Genomic DNA, 20,669 nt, shown 5'->3' on the forward strand with positions numbered 1-20,669 from the left:
GACTCTGCGGCTGTCCATACCTATCGACGACGGGCGGTTTCCGAGGCATGAGAGGGCCCGTAGACAAACAGATTGATGGAGAACTCGAGATGCACGCCCCCGCTGAAGAGTTCCCGGTTAGCGGTACGAACAAGCTGGAGCAGCCCAAGTTGCCATGTGGTGCTAGCGAGGTTCCTCTCCACAGAACATTCAAAAAGGCCCCTGGAAGCCCGCGAACACGGGCGTTTGCACTCTGCTGGTCCACGATTTCCCCTGGCCAACCCTGCTGATGGGCAATGTCACCCCCACCAACAGTGGCGCCGTCTACTGCAGATATCCCGGGATCCAGCACCAACGACAAGATGCGCTGCTGCAGCTGTCCAGATGCGGCCTGGGGTTGAGCGGTCTGCGGGCGATGTGATGGGGGAAAAAGGGCCTTTGGTGCACTGCCTATGGGAAATAACTCTCATTTTAAGGTTTATCATCGCATGTCGTCTGCTTTTTGGAGCGATGGCAGGACTCGAGACCCTCAATTACTCGAGGATGTGTTTCAGGCGGTCCCCTGCATTTTCCCAAAGTAGAAAATGCTTTTCCCTGCTGGTCGGAATCCTTCGTCGAGGGATGTGATGTGAGTGTGAGATCACACTGATCTTGCAACATGAGACCCGCAACTGATAAACGAACACGAGGTAGGGTGAGGTGAGTTATGATGACAAGAGCTATTGGGCGGGGATGTTCACTTTGGGTCTCCGGAAGCCACTTCTTCTACGGATAAGTGTTAACCTCGCATTCCAGTATACATCACTACGACCCATATCTCACACATCATCATAATCTCTTGAGAAATCAACCAGTTGTTACTGAATTCTACAGAGACAAGACCTAACTCGTTCTATGCAATAGACACGGTGACATGGTAGCCACGAAAGACGCCGTCTAACCATATGCAAGCCACTATTCTACCGCAACACGCCAGTCTCTACAATCACAAATCATGGCCGTCTATTTCGCAATCTCAACGCCTCCAGTGGCACCCAGAGCCTTCTTCAAATCACCATAAATCGCAAACTGTCCCGCCGTCAGCGCACCGACCATGAACAGACGCGCCGGCAGACCGCTGAACGATCCACGAACACCAAGCTCCTTGGCGATCTTGACCAGCCTGCTCGTCGTGCTTTCTCCAGGAAGACCCTTGGTCTTGTTAATCTTGGACAGCATGGTGTCAGCCGGCTGCGACACGATGGCCGCCGCGAAACCCGCAATGAGGCCGGAGCCGAGGTTGATCGTCGTCTGCATGCCGTCGCTCGTCTTGCTCTTGTCGAAGAAGTTGGCGTACGCGAACTCGGAGACCTTCTCGAACGCGACGAACTTGGTCATGGTGTACGGCACCTGCTTGAAGAGGATGGGCCCGAAGCCCGAGTAGAAGGCGGCGAGGCCCTCCTGGCTGGCGATCTTGGAGAAGCCAGAAACCAGCCCGGAGGCGAAGCCGGGCTGCGAGACGAGGCGGATGCGCGTGGCCTCGAGCGGGCACAGGGCGATGTCGGCGAAGAACTCGGCGGCGGCGGCGGAGACGCAGTAGACGGCGATGCGGTTCGCGCGCGCGTTCTCGTAGCCGACGGTGTCGATGGACTTTTGCTTGAAGAACTCGTAGCCGCCGAACTTGAGGGCGCCCTGGAGGAAGTAGCCGGCGAACGTGGGACCGGCGCCGGTGAGCAGGGCGCCGGCGCCTTCGGTCTGGATCACCTGGCGGAACCCGCCGATGAGGCCGCGGTTGTAGGTTGCGGGGTCCAGTTGGATGCGGGTTTTGACGCTGGAGGTACGTTAACATTGCACGCTTCTGGATCGATGAGGGATTTGCGGGAGGACGTACACGTCGACGGGGGTGAGACCGCCGTGGGTGACGGAACAGCACACGGCGCCGGCCAGGGCGAACCTCGAGTAGAGGTTGAGGCCGGAGAGCTTCTCGGGCTCGGCCTTGACGGCGGCGAGCGTCGGGGCGGCAGTCGTTCCACTCATCTTGCCGGTGTTTGACTGTGAGTGAGGAGGAGAGGGGAGATTTCACCTAGATTCGTGAGGTGAGAAGGGAGGTGAGATGAGTCAAATGAGGCTGCGCTGAGTGGTTAAAGCGACGGTCGCCGAGCACGTGCGGGAGAAGTCACAGGGACGGCCCGCTAATACACCGGGTACTGCAGGGGGCGTTTTGGGACTTTTGTTGTTTATCGTCGGCTATGCGTAGGTAATACGAAGAAGATAGTTGGTACGTCAGCCCCCTGAACTTCGGGTTGTCTGGGTCCGGGAATGGCCGGAGGAAAGCGGGTGTCGCCGGGGCGAATGTCCGGGCGTTGGCGCCGGCTTTGTTTGCGGCGGGAACGGGCCTCTTCGAGGTTTCGCGGTATTTCTGAACGGTCGCCTCCGAAGATGTAAAGGTTGCATCTGTGGAGGAGGAGAACCCGATTGGCAAAACTGCTCGTGCCCCGCTCCGTGCGGCGAATTGGCTGCCATTGAACGCTATGCTTTCTCCGACGACAAGGTGCTGGGCATTGGAATGCACATTCCACTCATCTCCTCCGGAGACAGCCAGGCTTACATGATCTGCGATGCTAACCTGTACTCGTACCCTCCGAATCCTGCGCTAACCAAGCTTCGTACCACATCTCAGGGTCCGAGGGGCCGATACAGCCACACAGTCTTAATGAGGAAATGTTACCCTTTTTCGCCCGTAAAGTTCATGTTGATGCTTCCAGCTTTGGGATTTGGGATCCAAACCACTTCGCAATGGGTCGAGGATGTTCTGCCGTAGAGGTTTCCATGGTCGCAGTTAAGGCTTTCTAAGGCCGTCTAAAATCGGACAGTCTCTTCTGAACCGTAAGGATGAGAGTATAAAGCACCTCAGCCATCGACATTTTCCCGAGGATATCTAATAACAACTCGAAAGTCTACGAATATAATACTAGAAATATCATATTGCCTTCAAGATGACTCCAATCCCATCTCAAATGCGCGCCCTACACCTTCTCTCCCCTGGACAAGCAACGCTTGCCTCCCTCCCCACCCCTTCTCCACGGCCAGGAGCCATACTTATCCGCATCCTGACAGTCTACGTCCAGTCCAACACCGTCGACATTCTAAACGCCTCTCATCCCCTCTATGAGCTACCATACCCGGTCATCCCAGGCACAAACGCCATCGGCCGCATCGCCGCCCTCTCCCCCGACACTACCTCTTTCCAAGAGGGTGACTTGGTCCTCCTCGACTCCTTCATCCGGGCCCGCGATGATCCATGGAGTGTACAGATTCTCTGGGGCGCAAACGCCGGTATCACGCCTGCTTCAAAGGAGTTTTTGAAGGGGAACTGGAGAGATGGGTGCATGGCTGAATATGCTCTTGCACCGCTCGAAAATGTGCACCTGTTGGACGACACGAGGTTGACCGGTTCGCCATCAAATGGCGGCCTCGGCTACAGGATCAATGAGTTACTCTATCTCGTCTCTTGCATCATCGTGTACGGCGGTTTGAAGGGTATCAACCTGCAGCCCGGGGAGAGAATCATCGTCACCCCCGCGACGGGAGCATCTTCCGGTGCAGCAGTGGCCGTGGCTCACGCCATGGGCGCAAACGTCATTGCCGCCTCTCGCTCGGCCTCGAAGCTTGCGTCGCTGAAAGCTTCGATTCCAACTTCACCCGGCAGGCGGCTGATCGAGACCGTTGTGATGACGGACGACGTCCAGAAAGACGCTGCAGCTTTGCGTTCGTTTGGACCTGTCGACGCGGTGATCGACATGTCGCCCCCGGCGGCGACTGGATCACAGCATATCAAGTCTGCGGTGTTGGCCCTCCGGGCGTATGGTCGGGTGTCGTTGATGGGAGGCCGGGCTGATGAGAGCTTGCCGTTCCCGTGGCTGACCATCCTTGCGAATAACTTGACCATTAAGGGGCAGTTTATGTACGAGAGGAAGGATGTGAAGGAGCTCATCAGCTTGGCCGAGTCGGGACTGCTGAAGATGGGGAAAGAGGCGGGGCATGAGGTGGAAGAGTTTCCTCTTGAGAGGTGGGAGAAGGCGGTGGACTTTGCGGCGAAGAATACTGGACATGGGAAGATGACTTGCATCGTGCCGTGAGCTGCTGGATGCATGGGGAACGGCGGGCGGAGGAATGGGGTACCTCCAAAACGAATGTTGTTTCTTTGGATTCGTAACCTCAATCTCATCTTACTATGCGTCCCTTGCATTTTATTCTTTTCTGGACAAGTAGTGTCTGCATGTCTCCCCACTCCCTGTCCACGACCATTGGTATCCTCGCAGCCTGCGTCAACATCAAAGAACAGCATCAGACTACGCGGGCGAGAACGCCGAATGGCTCCTGGACTCGCGATACTTATAAATCATGGCGCCAAGTGGCCTGGAGAAATGATTGAGCGCGGCTGTCATCAGCATGCTTAGCCACACGAAATGCAAAGAATCGTGATAAGAACCCACCATGTCTGCAGGTGAGGACTTGGCGCTGTGCAGCTATTTGTGAAGAAATCAGTTGACCCCGCCCACTCCGAAATCTCGAATTTGCCGTCGATACCTCACCCATCTGCCTCCTTATTCCATCATTGTCAGCTGGGGATTCCTATGGCTTTGTGTTCTCCCTGCCAAACTCTCGACTTCCGCTTTGTTGGATACTATCGCCCCGAATTAGATTATCCAAGGGAATTGGTTGCGGCGGCGGACGTTGAATTGGAAAATGAGGAAGAGGGAGAGGGAGAGGGAAGATCCGAGTTCCCGACGACACTCGATATAGGCGAGAACGAAACCGACGGAGATGATCATGATGCTGTGACTGAACGCGAACACGATGGAGAGTTGTCTGCAGCTTCTGACACCAGCTCCTCTCAAAGGCTCCCAGGCAACGAAGACCTTTCACTACGAGAAGTTCTCGATCGCAAGGACGTTTGCCTGTTCTGCAGACAGATCTCGTCTCTGTTCAGCACTTTGTCGAAAAAGTTCTGGCCGAACCCAACCGAACAGGATTTAGATAGTGGCCAAGTTTCGTTCTCTGGAGAGGCATTTGGTGTTGTGGATGAGGCTGCACATACAAGACGCGACGATACCCTGTGTGTGGGAAATGTTTCGGTCACTCTCAACCCGACGGAGCTGTCATGCACTATCAGCGAACTAGAGAGCATCCACCCACCGTCACAGAGATATGCAATCTACTAGAACCGTCAAATGGTGGTGCCAAGCAAGGGGATACCTCCGTATGGCTGGATCTAGAACCATATTACGGCCGCATAAGGCCGCCTGACATCGACTTCCGTTTGCTGAGAGAATGGAAACGAATTTGCGACAACGATCACGGAGATCCGTGCGGTCTGACGTCTATCCACACCAAGCGACGCCCCGATATGATCCGCTGCATAGACGTCGATGCAATGTGTATTTGTCGAACTGTGGGATCCGGGGGCCAAGTGGGTGGCGCTGAGCTACGTCTGGGGCAAATGGACTTTCGAAGTTTCGAAGAAGGATTCTTTGGGGTCGCTGCGATATCCTGGTGCTTTAGACCCTTCGTGGATACCTGATACAATCTTGGACGCTATCACCGTCACGCGCATGGTAGGGGAGAGATACCTCTGGACCGACAGCCTCTGCATCATTCAGGACTCGCCCCAAGACAAGGCAGCCTTCATCCCCCTCATGGACGTCATATATGGACTGGCCTCACTGACCATCGTCGCCCTATCCGGAGAAGGCGCATACGACGGGCTCCCGGGAGTTCGCTCCTCATCTCGTCCCCCGGCAGAAGGGCCGTCCTTCTTGAACGGGGTGTGGCTACAGAAAGCCCCGCCCCTTGACGGGTTGTGATTCACACCGGCGGATTGAAGTCGAAGCCGATACATGACGCGCGGGTGGACTTTCCAAGAGATATTGCTATCCCGCCGGCTGCTGATATTCACGCCAGAGGTGGTATTTTGGGAGTGTCAATCGGCCACTTGGCGCGAAGACGCCAACTGGGAGATTCTGGATCCCGATAGCCGTGGTCTTACACTGTTTCGCAACAGCGTTTTCGGTTTTGACCATGAGGGCATCCATGTCCCCAGGGCTGATCCGGAATCTTTCAACCGGATGTATCAGGGCTTGGTATCTGACTATGGCCGAAGGGAATTGACGTACGATGGAGACGGTCTAGCCGCCATCGAGGGGATTCTAGCCTCGATCGAGCTCACCAGCGGGATCGGCTCCACCTGGGGTCTGCCGAAGCCGTACCTCGGCGTCGCAATTGCATGGCCGACAGACAACAACGCCAGCAGGGTTCGCAGGCGCAATGCGACTTACATGATCGTCACCAAGCATGATACGATATATGTCCCGTACCCGAGCTGGTCTTGGGTTGGGTGGGTAGGCCCGAATTTGTTCGACGACTCGGTTGGCAATCTAGCGGGGGAGCACGCTGGTTTGGTGTTTTACATGCTTGACGGCGAGAAGGACCGCCTCGTCGTCGTTGAACAGAACCAGGAGTTTATCAAGATGAAAAGCAGCAACCGACCGCACCGCAGGGCGACACCGACTTGGAGAGAAGATGCCTTTCGGGAGGTGTCCATGAAGCAGGTCCCGCAATCGCTGCTTGTCCCGCAGCTAAGACCAGCACTTTTGATCTTCTAGACTAGTTGCTGCACTTTGGCATTGGATCATAACATGACAAGGTCGGATGTACGCCAGGAAGAAAGAAAGTTACATGGAGCAGACGAAGGCGAGTACGACGATGAGGACGGGGAAGAGGAGGATGCGGACGATGAACAGTCTAAACGGATTCAGATGTTATGTGATCGTAGAGGGAACAAGGTTAGAGTGGTGTGGGATCATTACCTCAATGACATGACTACTGCATCTGGAGAAGCAGAGTTGATCATCGTGGGACGAAGCAGTACGGAGTACGCCAGACCTCGTAGTGAGTTGGTTGCTTATATGGTGGAGAAGCAATCGTCAGGCGCGAGGACTCGAGTAGTGAGTGCTACCGTGGCCGAAGAGGAATGGAATGCTTTGGCAGATAGGAAATGGGAGCTTGTATTCTTGCTGTGAGGAATACCTTCGAAACCCAACTGTACAAATCAGATATGTTTGAGTTGGTGCAACTGGGCAGGCGACGAACACTTCTTTCCATCGCGCATTTCGGTCTGCCATCTCAGTTTCGTAGGCCTTGCTTGGGCTGGTAATATGTCCGGAAGCTACCTAGAGTGAACAAGACAATCACCGGTTGTTTGTTTCTGGCCGTCTAATCAGCGAGACATAAGCAGCCGATGGCCTGTGTGACCAACCGTCCCAAATCACAGTTTGCAGAAGTGAGGTCGGACAGAGTTTGGGCTTCTTGAAGACTGAGGTAAGCAAACAACAGGATGAACTGGTTTGTGGTGATGAGAGCTGAAGGAGGACGGCGGGCAGGGGGCGATGGGTGGCGGACGAGACGCGGCGAGGCGAGTGCAGCTGGAGCGAATCAGGGGTGCCACGAGCACAGCACCCCGACCGAAGGGACGTCTCCCACTGGTTTGACTGGCTTACAGCGCTTCAATGTAGGTGTCCAGGTAGGTAGGTAGACTAAGGTAGTGTACAGGCCCCCCGTGCGACACCCGACCAATCACAGACCCACCAAGGGGCCGCTGCATCGTCACCTCAAACGCGAAAAGTGTTTCGTTTTCCTCCCGTCGTCCTCTCGTCTGCCTTTCTGCCCCGTCTGTCGCCCTCTTTTGCCTTCTCCCTGGCCAAACATCCTGACACAGGGCCGCGAGAAGGGTCCAGAAGAGGCCCCCGACTGGCCTTCCCCGTCCTCGCGCTCCCTGCCCGTTCGTTTGATGGCGTCGAGAGTTCGCACCTGTCAGATGGCGACATGGCGTTTGCACGGAGGCGCGAATGGCTGCAAGGCACCTCGACGCGCATGCAATCGCATTGGATTGGATAGCCATCCACGGATATCGTTCTCAGCTGCGGGAGATGTGCGATGACCTAACCACCGGCTGTTGGCCAGATTCGTGAGGCCGTCTCGATTGACATCATCCTCTGGGGAAAGGAGGAGGTCGATGGTGATGGCCTGAGAAAATGAGATTCTGTACTTCATCAACCCACCCACCCTCTCCCCATTCTCCTCCACGTCTGTCCGTATTCATCCATCATCTCCCAAAGGCCAGCCGCATCTCGTCCTCAGCTCCCGTGTCAGACCCGACCCTGAAAACCCAAATGCAGTCACAGCAGCACTGTTTGGGTGTCATTCAGCAGCGGACGGCAGCTCCCCGTTTCACCACCTCTACTCCTCAGATCAGCAGCGTTTGATCGCACTCTCCCTGCCTTTGTCCCTCTGTCTCTTGTTCTGCGCCGCGTACCTTACATAGGCACAGAGAGAGTACATTCCGCACCCTTCTCAGCCCACCTCCGGACCGACGCCCGCCACACAAAACGCATCTGCCCGTTGGTGCCACCGCACATCCCATCGTCGAGACCTTAATCATCTCGACCCTGGACTGACAGAGAAACTCTTTTGACCTTTCGGACAAACGCCATCCGTCGGGTCTGGCAAGAGCGGGACACTCGAGTGGATTGCCTGTCAACACTCTCAGGAAAAGAAAGGTAGAGAGACTGATCAGCTGTCACTTCCCTTGCTCATCTACCCCAGGTCGTTGGCACCTGACTCGACTTACAAGCTTGAGTCGTCGACACAAGCCCCTTCTTCGACTGAGTCCGTCGCAACTGCTTGACCCTCGGCGGCAATATCACAATCGGCGGGCACCTTCACCAGCCTCAGTCCCAACTCCTCTTCGTCCCTTCTCTTCTGCCTTTTGGCCGAGAAATCCGGCTCGTAAAGTCTCCCTTTCCCTCAGACTGCCGATTATCCTGCCCATCATCGCCCCATGCGGCAGTAACGAGGCCCATCAACAACCCTGTCTCACCAGCGCCGGCCAGAGAAGCACAACCGCCAGCAGCCCAATTATCCCGGCAACACCTCATAGCATTGACGAGATCGCCCCCAAAGCAGGGTGCATGAACTCCCCGGCCGCACTACATCTCTTCCATCATCTTCTCAGCCTTCTTGGACCTCTGCCCACTCGTTTTTTACCCAGCCGTCTGGTCGTCCCAGCTGCTGCAAGTCCTAGACCCTGGTTTCTTGGCTGCTCCCCGGTCCCGCATTGGCCGTGCTTCTTCTTTGCCAGCCGATCGTGCCGTCATTCCCAGCGGCCTCTGACACGCAACACGTTTCGGCCCTCGTGTTTTCGGCTGCCTTGCCGCGCTTGAGCTGCCACGCTGCTGTCATTTCCAGCCCAAAACTCAACCGCCTCCCAGCCAGCCGAATCCTGGTCTGTCAATTGCTCTTCAATCCATATTCCTGGCCGCTTGTCGGTGCCAATCGACCCAGTGACTGAACCCACCTTCTTACAAACTTCGACGACGAGATCTCGACGACAACCACATCTACGAGACGGTCTCAACTCAATTTCGACCGAAGGCGACTGTGCCTGAGGACCCTTACAACTTACGCTCGTTGATTGACGGACAGAACCACACGGCCAAGATGACTACGTCAAGGCATCAGCGCTCTCAGCAGCGCTTGGTCCAGCTCCTGTGCCTGGCGTCCGCCTCGACAGCAGCCATCATCAGCATCGGAGGAACTGATCTGACCCTCTCAAACTTTCAACTCCTCACACAACTATCCATACCTCTGGGCTGCCTTTTGACTTACAACAACCCCATCCAAGGATGCACGGCGAACGACTTCTCGAGTACTGGCACCTGCTCAGCGTCTTGCAGGCGTGGCCTGTTGCTCATGCAAACCAACATTCAAGATGTCTGCCAGTCAGTCTCAGTTCAAGCCAATACGGTGCTTGGCCAGGCCCTAGCAGGGAACCTTCTCGGCCTGCTCTGCTCGATTAACCAGGTCACAACCACCTCAGCAGCACCGACAGTCCGGCCGACTTCGACCGTGATAGTGCCGCCGCCATCATCGACTGCTGTTGCGCCTCCGCCTCCGCCGGCTACCACCGCCCCTCCCGTCATCACACCCCCGGCGACTACATCAATACCTGCACCACCGCCAACTCAACCGCCCGTCGTTCCTCCGGCCAGCACGGCGGCGCCACCAGTATCATCGCCACCGCCGCCTGTCGTGCCGCCACCGCCGGCACCCACGACTGTCGTCACGTCTACTACATCCAACGCGGCAGCACCGCAGAGCACGTCGGCTGAGACTACGAAACCTCCGGTCAACCCATTGGATGCTTTGCTTCTCAGCAATGATTCAGACGCAGCCTTCACGCCATCCAACTGGGGGTTATTAATTACTACTATTCTTTTAATTTTCGCCGCAACTTAGTATCTTTGGCGGAATCTCCGGGCCGGCGAAAAGCCTGCGCCTCCACCCGTTTTCACCAGTCGCCAATGAATGGAATGGGCATCACCCCGAATTACCCGTCACTGTTGAGAGGATTTGGAGGTTTCTACATGACTTGTATGAATGAGGACGGTGCCAGCCTGGCACACGGGAGGAGGGTTGGCAGAGGTCTCCTGAACGGCCCTCGCTTGAGTCAAATTGGCAAACCGGCAAACCGCCGCAGGGTTTGAAGAAGCCCTTGAAGAGCTGGACGCCGCAAGTCCACGGCTGATCTCGAGGGGAGACGGCCAACTAATATGTATCACCACGGATTTCCTTTGTCTGCATTACAGAGGCGTTGGGTATGACCTCCGCAAGAAAATGGGAGGCTCTAGGAAAGGGGCAGCGATTACATCGCGTGTGGATTATGATCCTCCACAAGACAGCGCGTTCGAGATACCTTCCTTCATTAGGACTTTGTAACATTAGATACCACAGCGTACTGCTCACGTAGACATGGACGGAGCAAGCCACGACAATCAATGATAGTCATAGTCAAAGTACACCACCAGTGTTCATTTCGATTTGCCTCCGTCGTGAAGAGCATCCGAGCCCGAAGAACTCGGACATGACGCACCTCCAGACTCTCCAAGACTGCGCATAAATCTAGGCCACCCGGGACAAGGGTCCCCAGGCGACGGTTCCCCGCCTCCCCGTCCGGCCACCACCTCGACCGATGCAAGACCCCCAGCCCGGACCCAGCATCGCATGAACGCCCTGCCGTGCCGCCGCCGCTTGTGAGTGGCCCAACAGCCGCAACCCGAGTTCTGACGTTCATGCGGTGGGGGCGGCGTGCCGTGTAGATGGGTGCGCGGGCACAGGCCGGCTGGGTTCTGGGCTTTTTGGTATCGCTGGATTGGGACATGCAGGTCTGGCCCTGAGGCCGGTTTGGGACAGAGCCAAGAGAAGGTCATTTGGAGGGGAAGATGGAGTGGAATTGGGGTCCACATGTCGCGTGGCTTGAGGTTTGAGATTTTGGAGTTGGGAAGGCGGGATCTTGGGGAGGATGAAGTGGAGGCTTGAGAAGGGTTGGTGGGAGGGTGGAGGATGGAGTCGAGGTCAATGTGGGTGCCTCGATTGACTGGGTGCTGGAGAGAGAAGAGAAGTATATATTGGGTGTAGAACATCGTCAAACAGATTCCAGCAGACAATGGAATGTGGAGAGCTGACGGGATGCAGTCCATCTACCCTAGACTGGATTTGGTTCTTGTGAAAGCTTTCTCGTCCAGGGCGACACGACCCAGGTTTGGGCAGGCAAGCGTAGCAAGCAGTTTGACCTTCATCTTGGATCTCTGTTGTCTTCAACTTATTCGATATTGAGTATGGGTGTGTGATGTTTGATAGGTCTCAACTGAGAGGGCGGTGGACGCTGGTGCTGATGTGTGACGCGCCGTGGTAGTTGATGGGGGCGGCTTGGGAGTGCTTTGTGACGATAAAACGCTACGAGCTAACCTCCGTATTGCTGTCGGGGCTTTCTGATCTTCCAACGGCTATGTAGAGAGTCTCTTATTTCTTGGAGCTCGAGATAGCCTAGACTATCTAGGGGTCCTTCGCTCAGTGCAATCGTGACGTAGGTGTATATAGATAGCGCTGATCGGTTAGAAACTGGTGCAACCAATGCTTTCTGATGGAGGGTGCGTTGAAAAGTCACATTGGACTGGGATGGCTTCCAACTATGCGTAGTCTGCGCTGCTTCACGGCAGGATGGTAGTTTTACTGAGTCAGTTCGACAAACCTGTTTCGTCCCTTGATGCTCTTACTAAACGGAACAGAATACGTTGACGTGAACGGCGGTGACGGACGATGCTGTCTGAGTTGGCGTACGAAGAGCCCGAGAACTCTGTACCTTGATCACGCTAACCTCAGTCTTTTGGCGAGTCCATACATGACATTAATTTGTCGCTCCTGGGGTCTCCTTCGATGCGACTTTGACTATGATATACTGACGAGCCAGTCACATGTGTAAGACTACTCCGTTCTGGAAAATGCTTAACTGGCATTTCTGTATATAAAGTCTACTTGAAGTGGTGTGCGAGACAGAACATCGAATTGTGGTGGGTTTCGGCTCTCGATATATGTGCAGCAGTTGACAAGTTATCAACAGGCAGGTCCATCGTGAATGGTTAAGTTGGGGTTTGCGCACCGAAGGGTCTGATGAATACTCCGTGAACTCTGGTTATCACGCTGTCGTCCAGTAGTAGTGCCCTTGTGATATTGCATACGAATAGCATCGGGATGAATGCTGAACCTCATCTGGAACAATATTCCACACGAAGCCTTCTACGTACAGTACAGTCTCTGTAACTACATGGAGTCAGGGACAAGACAGAAGGTTTACGACAATCAGCAGCTCGCATTCAAAGCCGGCCTTCTGTCTCCTCGCAATCACGAAAGCAAATTTGGTCCGTTTCATCGGGCGTGTTGTGTTCAGTAATTGCCTACTTTAATGGGTCTCTGGCTGATGAATGATGCTTATGGAGTCACATATGTAGAAGCTCCAGGTGTGGCAGTAGTTTAAAGGATGTATTTCGCTCAGGTGCGACAAGCTTCACTCATCACAAAATAAAATGAAAGAAGAGATGAGCCAAGTCCGGTCGAAATCCATCTTTCGTGCAGTACAAAGTGGAATACGTAAGAAGTGCGGACGACAACGAATGTCGACGCATTAGACCGGTGGATGTTGTTTGAACAGACGCCGAAAGAGTTCTATGACCACCTATCTAATGATATTGAGATATCAGGAGATAAACTTCATGAAAAGACAACAAGCCTTTATTAGGTGACGGAATCAATTTGTGCAGTAACGCTCATTTATACCCCTTTTCCAAATTCAACAGTCTTCCAAGGGTGCTGCTTGTTTGGAGTTCCTTCTCAGTACGAACGCCAAGCTTTGCCGAAGAGAAGCATTTTGTCCCCGTCAAACCTTATTTCGCCCTATGCGCGAAGAACAAAAACCAGATCCTAATTCCCGTCATGATAGCCATAACAGACCACCTGTCTCCCAGCTCCCCGGTCAAGCCCTTACCCTTGAACTCGAAGTAGAAAGGCTTGTTTACACTCAGGGAGCCCTTGAAAAGAATAGCAGCTAGAGCATCAACCTCGGGCTCGCTACCATCAACGTCGCCGGTTGTCTTTTCGGGCTGGACACCGGACTTAAGACGGAAAAGCTCGAATCCGTTGTTGTACCCATTCAACCCATCCTTACTCGCCCTCCTCCACTCAAAGTCTTCGCGCAGCAGTCTGCTGGTCCCGGCCTCGCTGTTAGGCTGCGGAAGCTCGATAGAGAACCGAAAGGAGTCGACGTGGCTGCCGCTAAAGATCACCGGTCGCAGGTCCTCCGTCGCGTGCTTTTCTTCCTTTCCCTTTCCAGAGGGATATGCCTCCAGGGATGGCAGAATCATGGAGCTGTGCAAAGTTCGGGGATAGTTGGCCGAAGGTGACCAGTTCTTCTCATCCGAACAGACAGCCAGAACAGGGTCCTCGGGGTTCGGTCCGTTGTGGAGGATGATGCAAGGGATGCCGGGGCTCTTGCTGCTGGTCCCGCTCCAAGACGAGACCGCGTAGAGCTTGTGGTTGTTGCTGTCGCCCAGATGGAAGGTACGCGTGATCTTCAATTGGTAATACGCGCTCATGGATGAGGGGAATGGCTGGTAGGGCGTGGTGGAGGGGCTCATTTGGAACGGCCCTTGAGTTGCGGACGATGACGACGATGAAGCGGCGGTGTCGAACGGCGTGTAGGCGGGTGGAGCCACGTCCGGTGCCGATGAGCCGAGTTCGGCTTTGTCTTCGAATGGGTTGCCCATGATGAAATCGTTAGTTTGTAGGCAGGTTGAGTCTGTAGCCAAGCTGGCGCGAGTAAGGATTAGAGTGCAGGTGGCGTTTCTATGTGTAGAGACCTGCGATGGGAAAGGAGCGCGCTTTATTATCTCGTGGAATGGGACTTTGGGTGGGCTGTGGTTAGTTTACGTGGGGGCTTAGAGAAGATCGGCATGTTTTGTTGACGAAAATGACCCTTTGATTGAGAGAAGATGGAGAAAACTGGAGCCCTGCAATGTACTTTTGTATTGCAGCCTAGATGTACTCTCGACAAGATGGCTGACGGGCTATTCATCAACGGTTTATTGTTGGCGATCATTAGTTTCTTCGACTCCATGAGATGCCCAAGCGAAACGTCTTAGGCTAGTTCCCGACGTTGTTGGCAGGTACCCGACCCTGGCTGGCAGCTTGCAAGACTGAGGTACCCAAGTAAAATAAGCTGTGTCATTCCAGTGTTCAAGCGTGATTGCAACTACTGTTAACATTGTCAAATCACAAAGTAGCTCTGTATCATTCCACACCAATTGGCCACAGTTTCATCGGCAAAGGCTGTTCACATGGTGCAGAATTGGATGTCACTGAATATTGAACACACCCGCCCATCCGAGTAGTGTCTCTTTGAGATGCTCCTCGCAGGCCAATAGAAGTGACTTCTTGAGCTTGAACTGGCAAGCAGCAGGCCATAGCCCAAAACAATCTGTGAATGAGCAATGTGTTGCAGATAACAGACATTCAAAGACTCAATGTCGGCTTTAGCGTCAAATCCCCCAACTCTTCTAACAACGCTTTTGTTTCAAACTGTTTATTTCACTATGAAGAACTGCTGACTACACTGCGTTCCATCGAATATGAGCGTGGATCCATCATTCAGCTAACCTCACGACTACTTTCGTGAGATTCTGTGTTCTTTCTCGAACCCGAGCCGAGCCAGTAGATAATACTCTACCGATACAGGCGTGAGCACCTTTCGCAGGGCCCCATATGGGAGCAGTGTGTATTGCAGCAATCAACGCGCGGCGCGCTTGGTGCGTCATTTCGCCGTTTACATCCGCAACATATCCACGGAGACTGCAAGTTCAGGTCTCCGAACTTGTCTTGGAACACCATCTGGGAATCCTTATGAAATCTGCGACCTCCCATTGCGTAGTTATCTTGGACTGTCAAGCTATAATGTGAAAGATACCGAGACTTACGATTATCGGAGATTTGAACCAACTCTAGTAAGTGTGTTTTATGTGTTGAGAGAGGAGAAGTAAAAGAACAACGTCCTTAGCAGAGGAACCATGTTTTTATATGGCTTGAAGCTCAATTCCAGCAGCTCGTCATTGATCAAGGACTGTGAGCATGTTGCGTCGAGGTCAGTCACAGAGTATGGAGTCAAATGTAGTGAGCAAGCCAGACGAACGAGTGAAAGACTGTTTGTTTGACTGGCAAGACGTCTAGGCAAAGGATTCCGTCTTTAAAGGCTCTGCCAATCCATATTGTTTGCAGCAGTATGTTTGATGAAACTGAGTAGGAGGGCTGCCTGGTCACCTATTGCAAAGCCACTCGAACCGTGGCGAGTTAATTTGCCGGCGGACATGGGCCATCACTCGCATACTATGAGAGATTCTTACCCCTGATAAGAGTCAAGTACGACTCATCTTACAGCAAACGACAGAAAATTCTGTGATTGTGTCGAGAAAAGCCTCATTATGTGGCCGATTATTGTTTGTTGTGCCTCCTTGAACATTGGAAGTGATTGCGCCTTCAAATTGAGTCCATGGAAACATTTCACGATGTCGAGTACTCTCACTCTAAAGGAAAAAAGACGAATGACCGGTCACGAGAGCAGACATTGGACTAATATTATTTGGTTCTAGTCATGATATGGCTGAGGTCTATTTTGGCAAATTTGCAGTGAGGGGTCCTCCGCCATTCCCTCGCTGACATCAAACTCATCCCGCAATGCTCAGACTAAGACCGATCGGTCACCGTTGTAGCTGTCAGAGAAGCATCAGCACTATCGGACTTTGGGTGATCATGGAAAGACTACTTTCCGAGCCGGCCTAGTCCGAAGTTGAACCATGCAGTCATAGCACAGGACAAATAGCTCTCGAGTCTCGACAAGTCAAATGAGAGACCAAGTCATGTGATTTACCATCAAAACAGATGTCAGCAAATGATGAGTTGTCGTCTGCGACATGGATGAGGGCAAATATCGCCAAGGACCTCGTCGAAACCTTCTGATCTGGGAAAACAACGCGTAAAACAGCTAACGGCGTAAGCTTACTGCGACGTTTCCAATTCTTGAACGAACTTCAGAGGAGCCTTCTTGACTGCATTGTTACGATCACCCCGCCGACGTTCGATCTGGATGCGAACATGGCGCTATCAGGTCCCCTGCGGAGATGTACTAGAATTCAACCTCAAAGGTCTGCTCTGCAATCCTTGTCGTCAACCACCAGTCTCAGCGTGCTTCGTCTTTTCAGGGTCGTGTTTGTGGTAGAGGTCCCACTTATTAGGCTTCTTTCCAGTCCGCTGGCCGTCGAGATGCCGCGGCTCGCGAGGGTTGTCTCCGACGAAGCACAGAGCTCGTCTGATAAAAGCCGAAAAGTTCCCCACCATCTTCCTTGTCTAGGGCACCATTCCCACCGGAATCCACGGAGGCTAGAACAAAACCACGGGCAAACAGTTGAGCCGATTGGTAGTCGGGGCTCCGTTGTAGCATGGTCCCTCAGTTACGTCAGTGAGGGGACCAACTGGAGGGCGATATTTATATCGCTCGGGTCCCAGACAGACCACGGATAAAGTGACCCGCAACAGTCAACGTACAACTCAGTCGCAAACCAGCAACATTCCCATCTCAACTTTAAGCTCCCAAAACCCAACGAACCGTCAAGATGCCCGCCACCGTCACTGTCCTCTACCCCAACGAGCCCGATGCCAAGTACGACATTGACTACTACATCAACAAGCACATGCCCCTCGCCGGATCGACATGGAAGGCGTTCGGCGTGACCAGCTGGTCTGTCACCAAGTACGCCCCTGGCCCAGACGGCGCGGAGCCCAAATACGCTTTTGCCGGCATCCTCCAGTGGGACAGCGTCGAGTCAGTCAAGAAGGCGCTCGCTTCAGCCGACACGGCCAAGATCATGCAGGATGTTCCCAACTACAGCAACAAGCAGCCTGTCTTCTTGATCGGCGATGAGGTTCACAACGTTACCGTTTAAGCATGTAAATCGAAAGGGGCATGAATGGGCAAGGAGGCAATGAACTAGCATCAAGATGATCGACGCGTGAAAAGCAGCGGACGCGAATAAACACTTATGACCTTCGATGATTTCTATTCCCGCACAAATCATGACACATTCATTTATAACGATCATAGGCTTAATTAACGTTGTCCACTGGGGATATTTGAATTGAGACAACTGCCCTCTGAATTGATGCAACTCAGTTGACGAAAACACACAAAGCTCCACTGTTCCTACACCAAGTCTCGAGGTCTGATCTACAATCAAAGTTTCGGATGAGGACCCGAAACCTCTTTGCGGAATATAGCATATGAATGCCATGAGGTTCAAAGCCCAGAGCCGCCATCAACACTCCAGGCGGCGCCATTGACAAAAGTACTCTTGTCACTGAGGAGGAAAACTGTGACGTCTGCAACTTCTTGCGCATCGCCAACCAATGTCGGTGCAGGGAAGTCTTGTACCCTTTCAAGATTGGCCCGATGCATTGGAGTATCAATCGCGCCACTACAAGCTGTCAGTATCAGACATCTTATTCCGACGCCCCGTCTAGAAGCAGTTTGGAAAAATGGCAACTTACGGTAGCACACAGTTGACTCTGGCTCTACCACCGACCTCCTTGGCTGCACTCCGCACCATTCCTAATGAGGCATGTTTGGAACCAGCAAAGACAGCACCTCTAAGAAACCCCTGAGTTGAGAACATACTACCGACATGAACAAAACTCCCGCCATCGGTCAACACGCCGGGTTTGAGTGACTCAGCGAGGAAATTGAATGCCCCTTTGATGTTGAGGTCAACGATGAATTGATATTCTTCATCGCTTGTGTCCCAGATGAATTGGGTTCCAAGTTCATGGCCACCAGTGCCTGCGAAGTTGGCAACACCGTCAATCTTTCCAAAGTGTGCCATGGTCTCTGCCAAGAAGCTCCTGACGCCTTGACGACTGATGACATCGACAGACTTGACGAGGACTCGGCGTTGAATCTCGGGATCCAAATCGTTTCTGAAATTTTCGAGACTTTTGCCGTTCAAGTCACACATTGCGACCTTTGCCCCTTTTGAGATGAGAGTCTTCGAAGTAGCGAGCCCCATACCTGAGGCAGAGCCAGCAACGACGATAACTCTGTCGGCGAAAGAAGACGTCATTTTAGTGTGGTAATTAGAGCGAAGAGAGTGAAAAGTTTGAAGAAAACAAGCCTTTTCTGGCGATTTCAAGTCTACTTAAATATTTCATGGGCTCATGTCGCTGTCTGAATTTACGAATAATTATCACGTCTCTGAGTGCAATATGGGAATGCTCCGTCTTAAGACGAACCATGATTGGCTCCACCGAGACCCGTTTTCTGGAATGACACGCTAATGCAGCCCGCTGACACTAAGCAACACCAGTTGCCACCAAATCAGGGATACGAGACACATTCGACGACGTTCTCATTCAAAATGTGTAAGTGCTGAGGCTAACAGCTCCTGTTCAGCTATGTCATGCAAGTGGCTGACATGTCCATTTTGGGTCATGGACGCCAAATTACGAGATACCCCACGTTTCGTCATGTCATCAAGATCTGTCCACACTCTCTTAGCCAGCCACGCGGAAATGGTTAACTGCTACAGGAGGTGCTTGATTTGGTGGTCGGTAGTCATCAATACTAGCAAGCTATTTTCAAGCGCTGAACTTGTTTATGCTCGCTCAAACCCAGGATTCAAAGAACCGAACTGCTTGTAGAAACGCATCCTCCTTGCCAGCCTTTTCAACAGGTACATCAAGATTGGGATGGGTTGCAAATCCATGCGGAACACCCCCATACAAGTTCATAGTCCATGGCTGACCAGTGCGTGCCATAGCCATTTCAATCTCAATCCTTCTTTGTATTTTCATACCCGTGTCCTTTTCTGCTCACTGAATCAGTCATCAAGGAACTCCATTGTTGACATTGCCGAGTCTACTCACCAGCGATGGCCAAGCTAGCGGGGCCTGATACTGCTTTGATCTCATCATCACCTAGCAAAGTCGGGTGAGCAGCGAATGCCGCGTTCACCGCCTTGCCTTGAGGGAATCCCAGCGCACGGAATGCGTACCTGCCGCCGAAACAATATCCCACTGTTGCAATTTTTGACATACCCATCTGGTCGCGCATGTATGAGAGTGCCGTCGTGACGATAGGATCAGTGACGCTCGGTCCGTGCGACCCGAAGAACTCGGTCGCGTTGAAGCCGGACTTTGGATCCTCGGATCGTGGCTTTCCATTAAAGAGATCGGGCATGATTGTGACGTAGCCAGCGCGCGCGAAACTGTCTGTGAGACTGTATCACAGTTAGTTGCTTGATCAAATTGTACTGGGACGACTTTGAATCCATGTCACACATACAGTTTGTTCTCCGTTGACTGAATTCCGAACACGTCTGTCAAGTGGACGATGCCAACCGTTGGTTTGCTTTGAGCGGGCATGCCATTGCTACCTGACTGTTCCTTCGGTTTGGATACGTATATGTCCACTTTCTCACTGTTAAGATGGAAGCCGCGAAGTAGTGTGCTGCATCAGTAACTTACGCCCATTGAAGTTGATTACCTGTCCAACCGGAGTGCCTGCGAAGGCAAGAAGAGACAAATCTGCCACAAAGCCGCTTGCCAGTCCGAAGAGATAGCAAGCGGCTAAGATAGTGCTCATGGTGACGTCAAGGAGCCTCATGTCGCATTACCTACGACCGTCGTTGTGGTCGGTCCGCGCATCGCCTTGCGGCTGCGAGAAAATCAAAAGGGACGGATACCACTTCATATATGGGTCATCGTGACACCAAAAGAGAGTTTCCACCGCACACTGCGAGTGCCTCGGGGTCAAATGGCGAAATAAACCTTAGGCCATGTTGACTCGCCTCGCTTTCGAGATGAACAGTGGCCAACCACACATCAAGCTCATGCGACTTTCATCCAATCAAATCCGAGACCTTGTCACCGAGAAATGTCCTTAGAGCAACGCGGCCGATACCGACGTATTGTCCGTGCGATGATAAGATCAGATGAGGGGTACTGACGGGCTCATCAGATGGGCCGAACCAACGAAAGTCCCCGTTGGCAAGTCAAAACATCTGAACTGCTGCGCCGAATGAGCGATACGATTGGTGTGTTGCTCAATTTGTCGATTCCGAGTCGTTTCGTTTTCGTCTCAGCCGAAGCTTGATATCGCGAAACAACCAGCACTTATGCTGAATAGCCTCCAGTTTCCGCGAGAAGTGCCCCGCTTGCTGCTG

The 20,669-nt window shown here is 53.1% G+C and overlaps 7 protein-coding genes across 7 annotated transcripts; 3 read left to right on the forward strand and 4 right to left on the reverse strand.

Moving 5' to 3' along the window:
• Positions 1-981: 981 nt before the first annotated feature.
• On the reverse strand, positions 982-1,995 carry MIR1-1 (Mitochondrial phosphate carrier protein; the record flags this gene model as incomplete). The annotated part of the gene is made up of 2 exons (XM_037317139.1): positions 982-1,789; positions 1,850-1,995. The coding sequence occupies 2 exons, from the start codon at positions 1,993-1,995 to the stop codon at positions 982-984; spliced, it is 954 nt and encodes a 317-aa protein (XP_037185813.1).
• Positions 1,996-2,975: 980 nt separating this feature from the next.
• adhA-2 (alcohol dehydrogenase) lies at positions 2,976-4,097 on the forward strand (the record flags this gene model as incomplete). The annotated part of the gene is made up of 1 exon (XM_037317140.1): positions 2,976-4,097. The coding sequence occupies one exon, from the start codon at positions 2,976-2,978 to the stop codon at positions 4,095-4,097; it is 1,122 nt and encodes a 373-aa protein (XP_037184921.1).
• Positions 4,098-9,787: 5,690 nt separating this feature from the next.
• CGCA056_v001882 (uncharacterized protein) lies at positions 9,788-10,187 on the forward strand (the record flags this gene model as incomplete). The annotated part of the gene is made up of 2 exons (XM_037317141.1): positions 9,788-9,797; positions 9,880-10,187. The coding sequence occupies 2 exons, from the start codon at positions 9,788-9,790 to the stop codon at positions 10,185-10,187; spliced, it is 318 nt and encodes a 105-aa protein (XP_037185815.1).
• A 3,108-nt stretch (positions 10,188-13,295) lies between these two features.
• CGCA056_v001883 (uncharacterized protein) lies at positions 13,296-14,174 on the reverse strand (the record flags this gene model as incomplete). The annotated part of the gene is made up of 1 exon (XM_037317142.1): positions 13,296-14,174. The coding sequence occupies one exon, from the start codon at positions 14,172-14,174 to the stop codon at positions 13,296-13,298; it is 879 nt and encodes a 292-aa protein (XP_037185816.1).
• A 2,895-nt stretch (positions 14,175-17,069) lies between these two features.
• CGCA056_v001884 (uncharacterized protein) lies at positions 17,070-17,399 on the forward strand (the record flags this gene model as incomplete). Its single annotated transcript, XM_037317143.1, has 1 exon — positions 17,070-17,399. The coding sequence occupies one exon, from the start codon at positions 17,070-17,072 to the stop codon at positions 17,397-17,399; it is 330 nt and encodes a 109-aa protein (XP_037185817.1).
• Positions 17,400-17,749: 350 nt separating this feature from the next.
• lvr-0 (Levodione reductase) lies at positions 17,750-18,569 on the reverse strand (the record flags this gene model as incomplete). The annotated part of the gene is made up of 2 exons (XM_037317144.1): positions 17,750-17,927; positions 18,001-18,569. The coding sequence occupies 2 exons, from the start codon at positions 18,567-18,569 to the stop codon at positions 17,750-17,752; spliced, it is 747 nt and encodes a 248-aa protein (XP_037185818.1).
• A 541-nt stretch (positions 18,570-19,110) lies between these two features.
• tropI-3 (Hydrolase tropI) lies at positions 19,111-20,089 on the reverse strand (the record flags this gene model as incomplete). The annotated part of the gene is made up of 5 exons (XM_037317145.1): positions 19,111-19,313; positions 19,372-19,422; positions 19,543-19,724; positions 19,790-19,916; positions 19,972-20,089. 5 exons carry the CDS (start codon positions 20,087-20,089, stop codon positions 19,111-19,113), a joined length of 681 nt encoding a protein of 226 aa, XP_037185819.1.
• Between the last annotated feature and the right edge of the window lie 580 nt (positions 20,090-20,669).

This window comes from Colletotrichum aenigma (genome assembly GCF_013390185.1).
Source record: "Colletotrichum aenigma strain Cg56 chromosome Unknown KSG_Cg56_contig01, whole genome shotgun sequence".
NCBI classification, from domain to species: domain Eukaryota; kingdom Fungi; phylum Ascomycota; class Sordariomycetes; order Glomerellales; family Glomerellaceae; genus Colletotrichum; species Colletotrichum aenigma.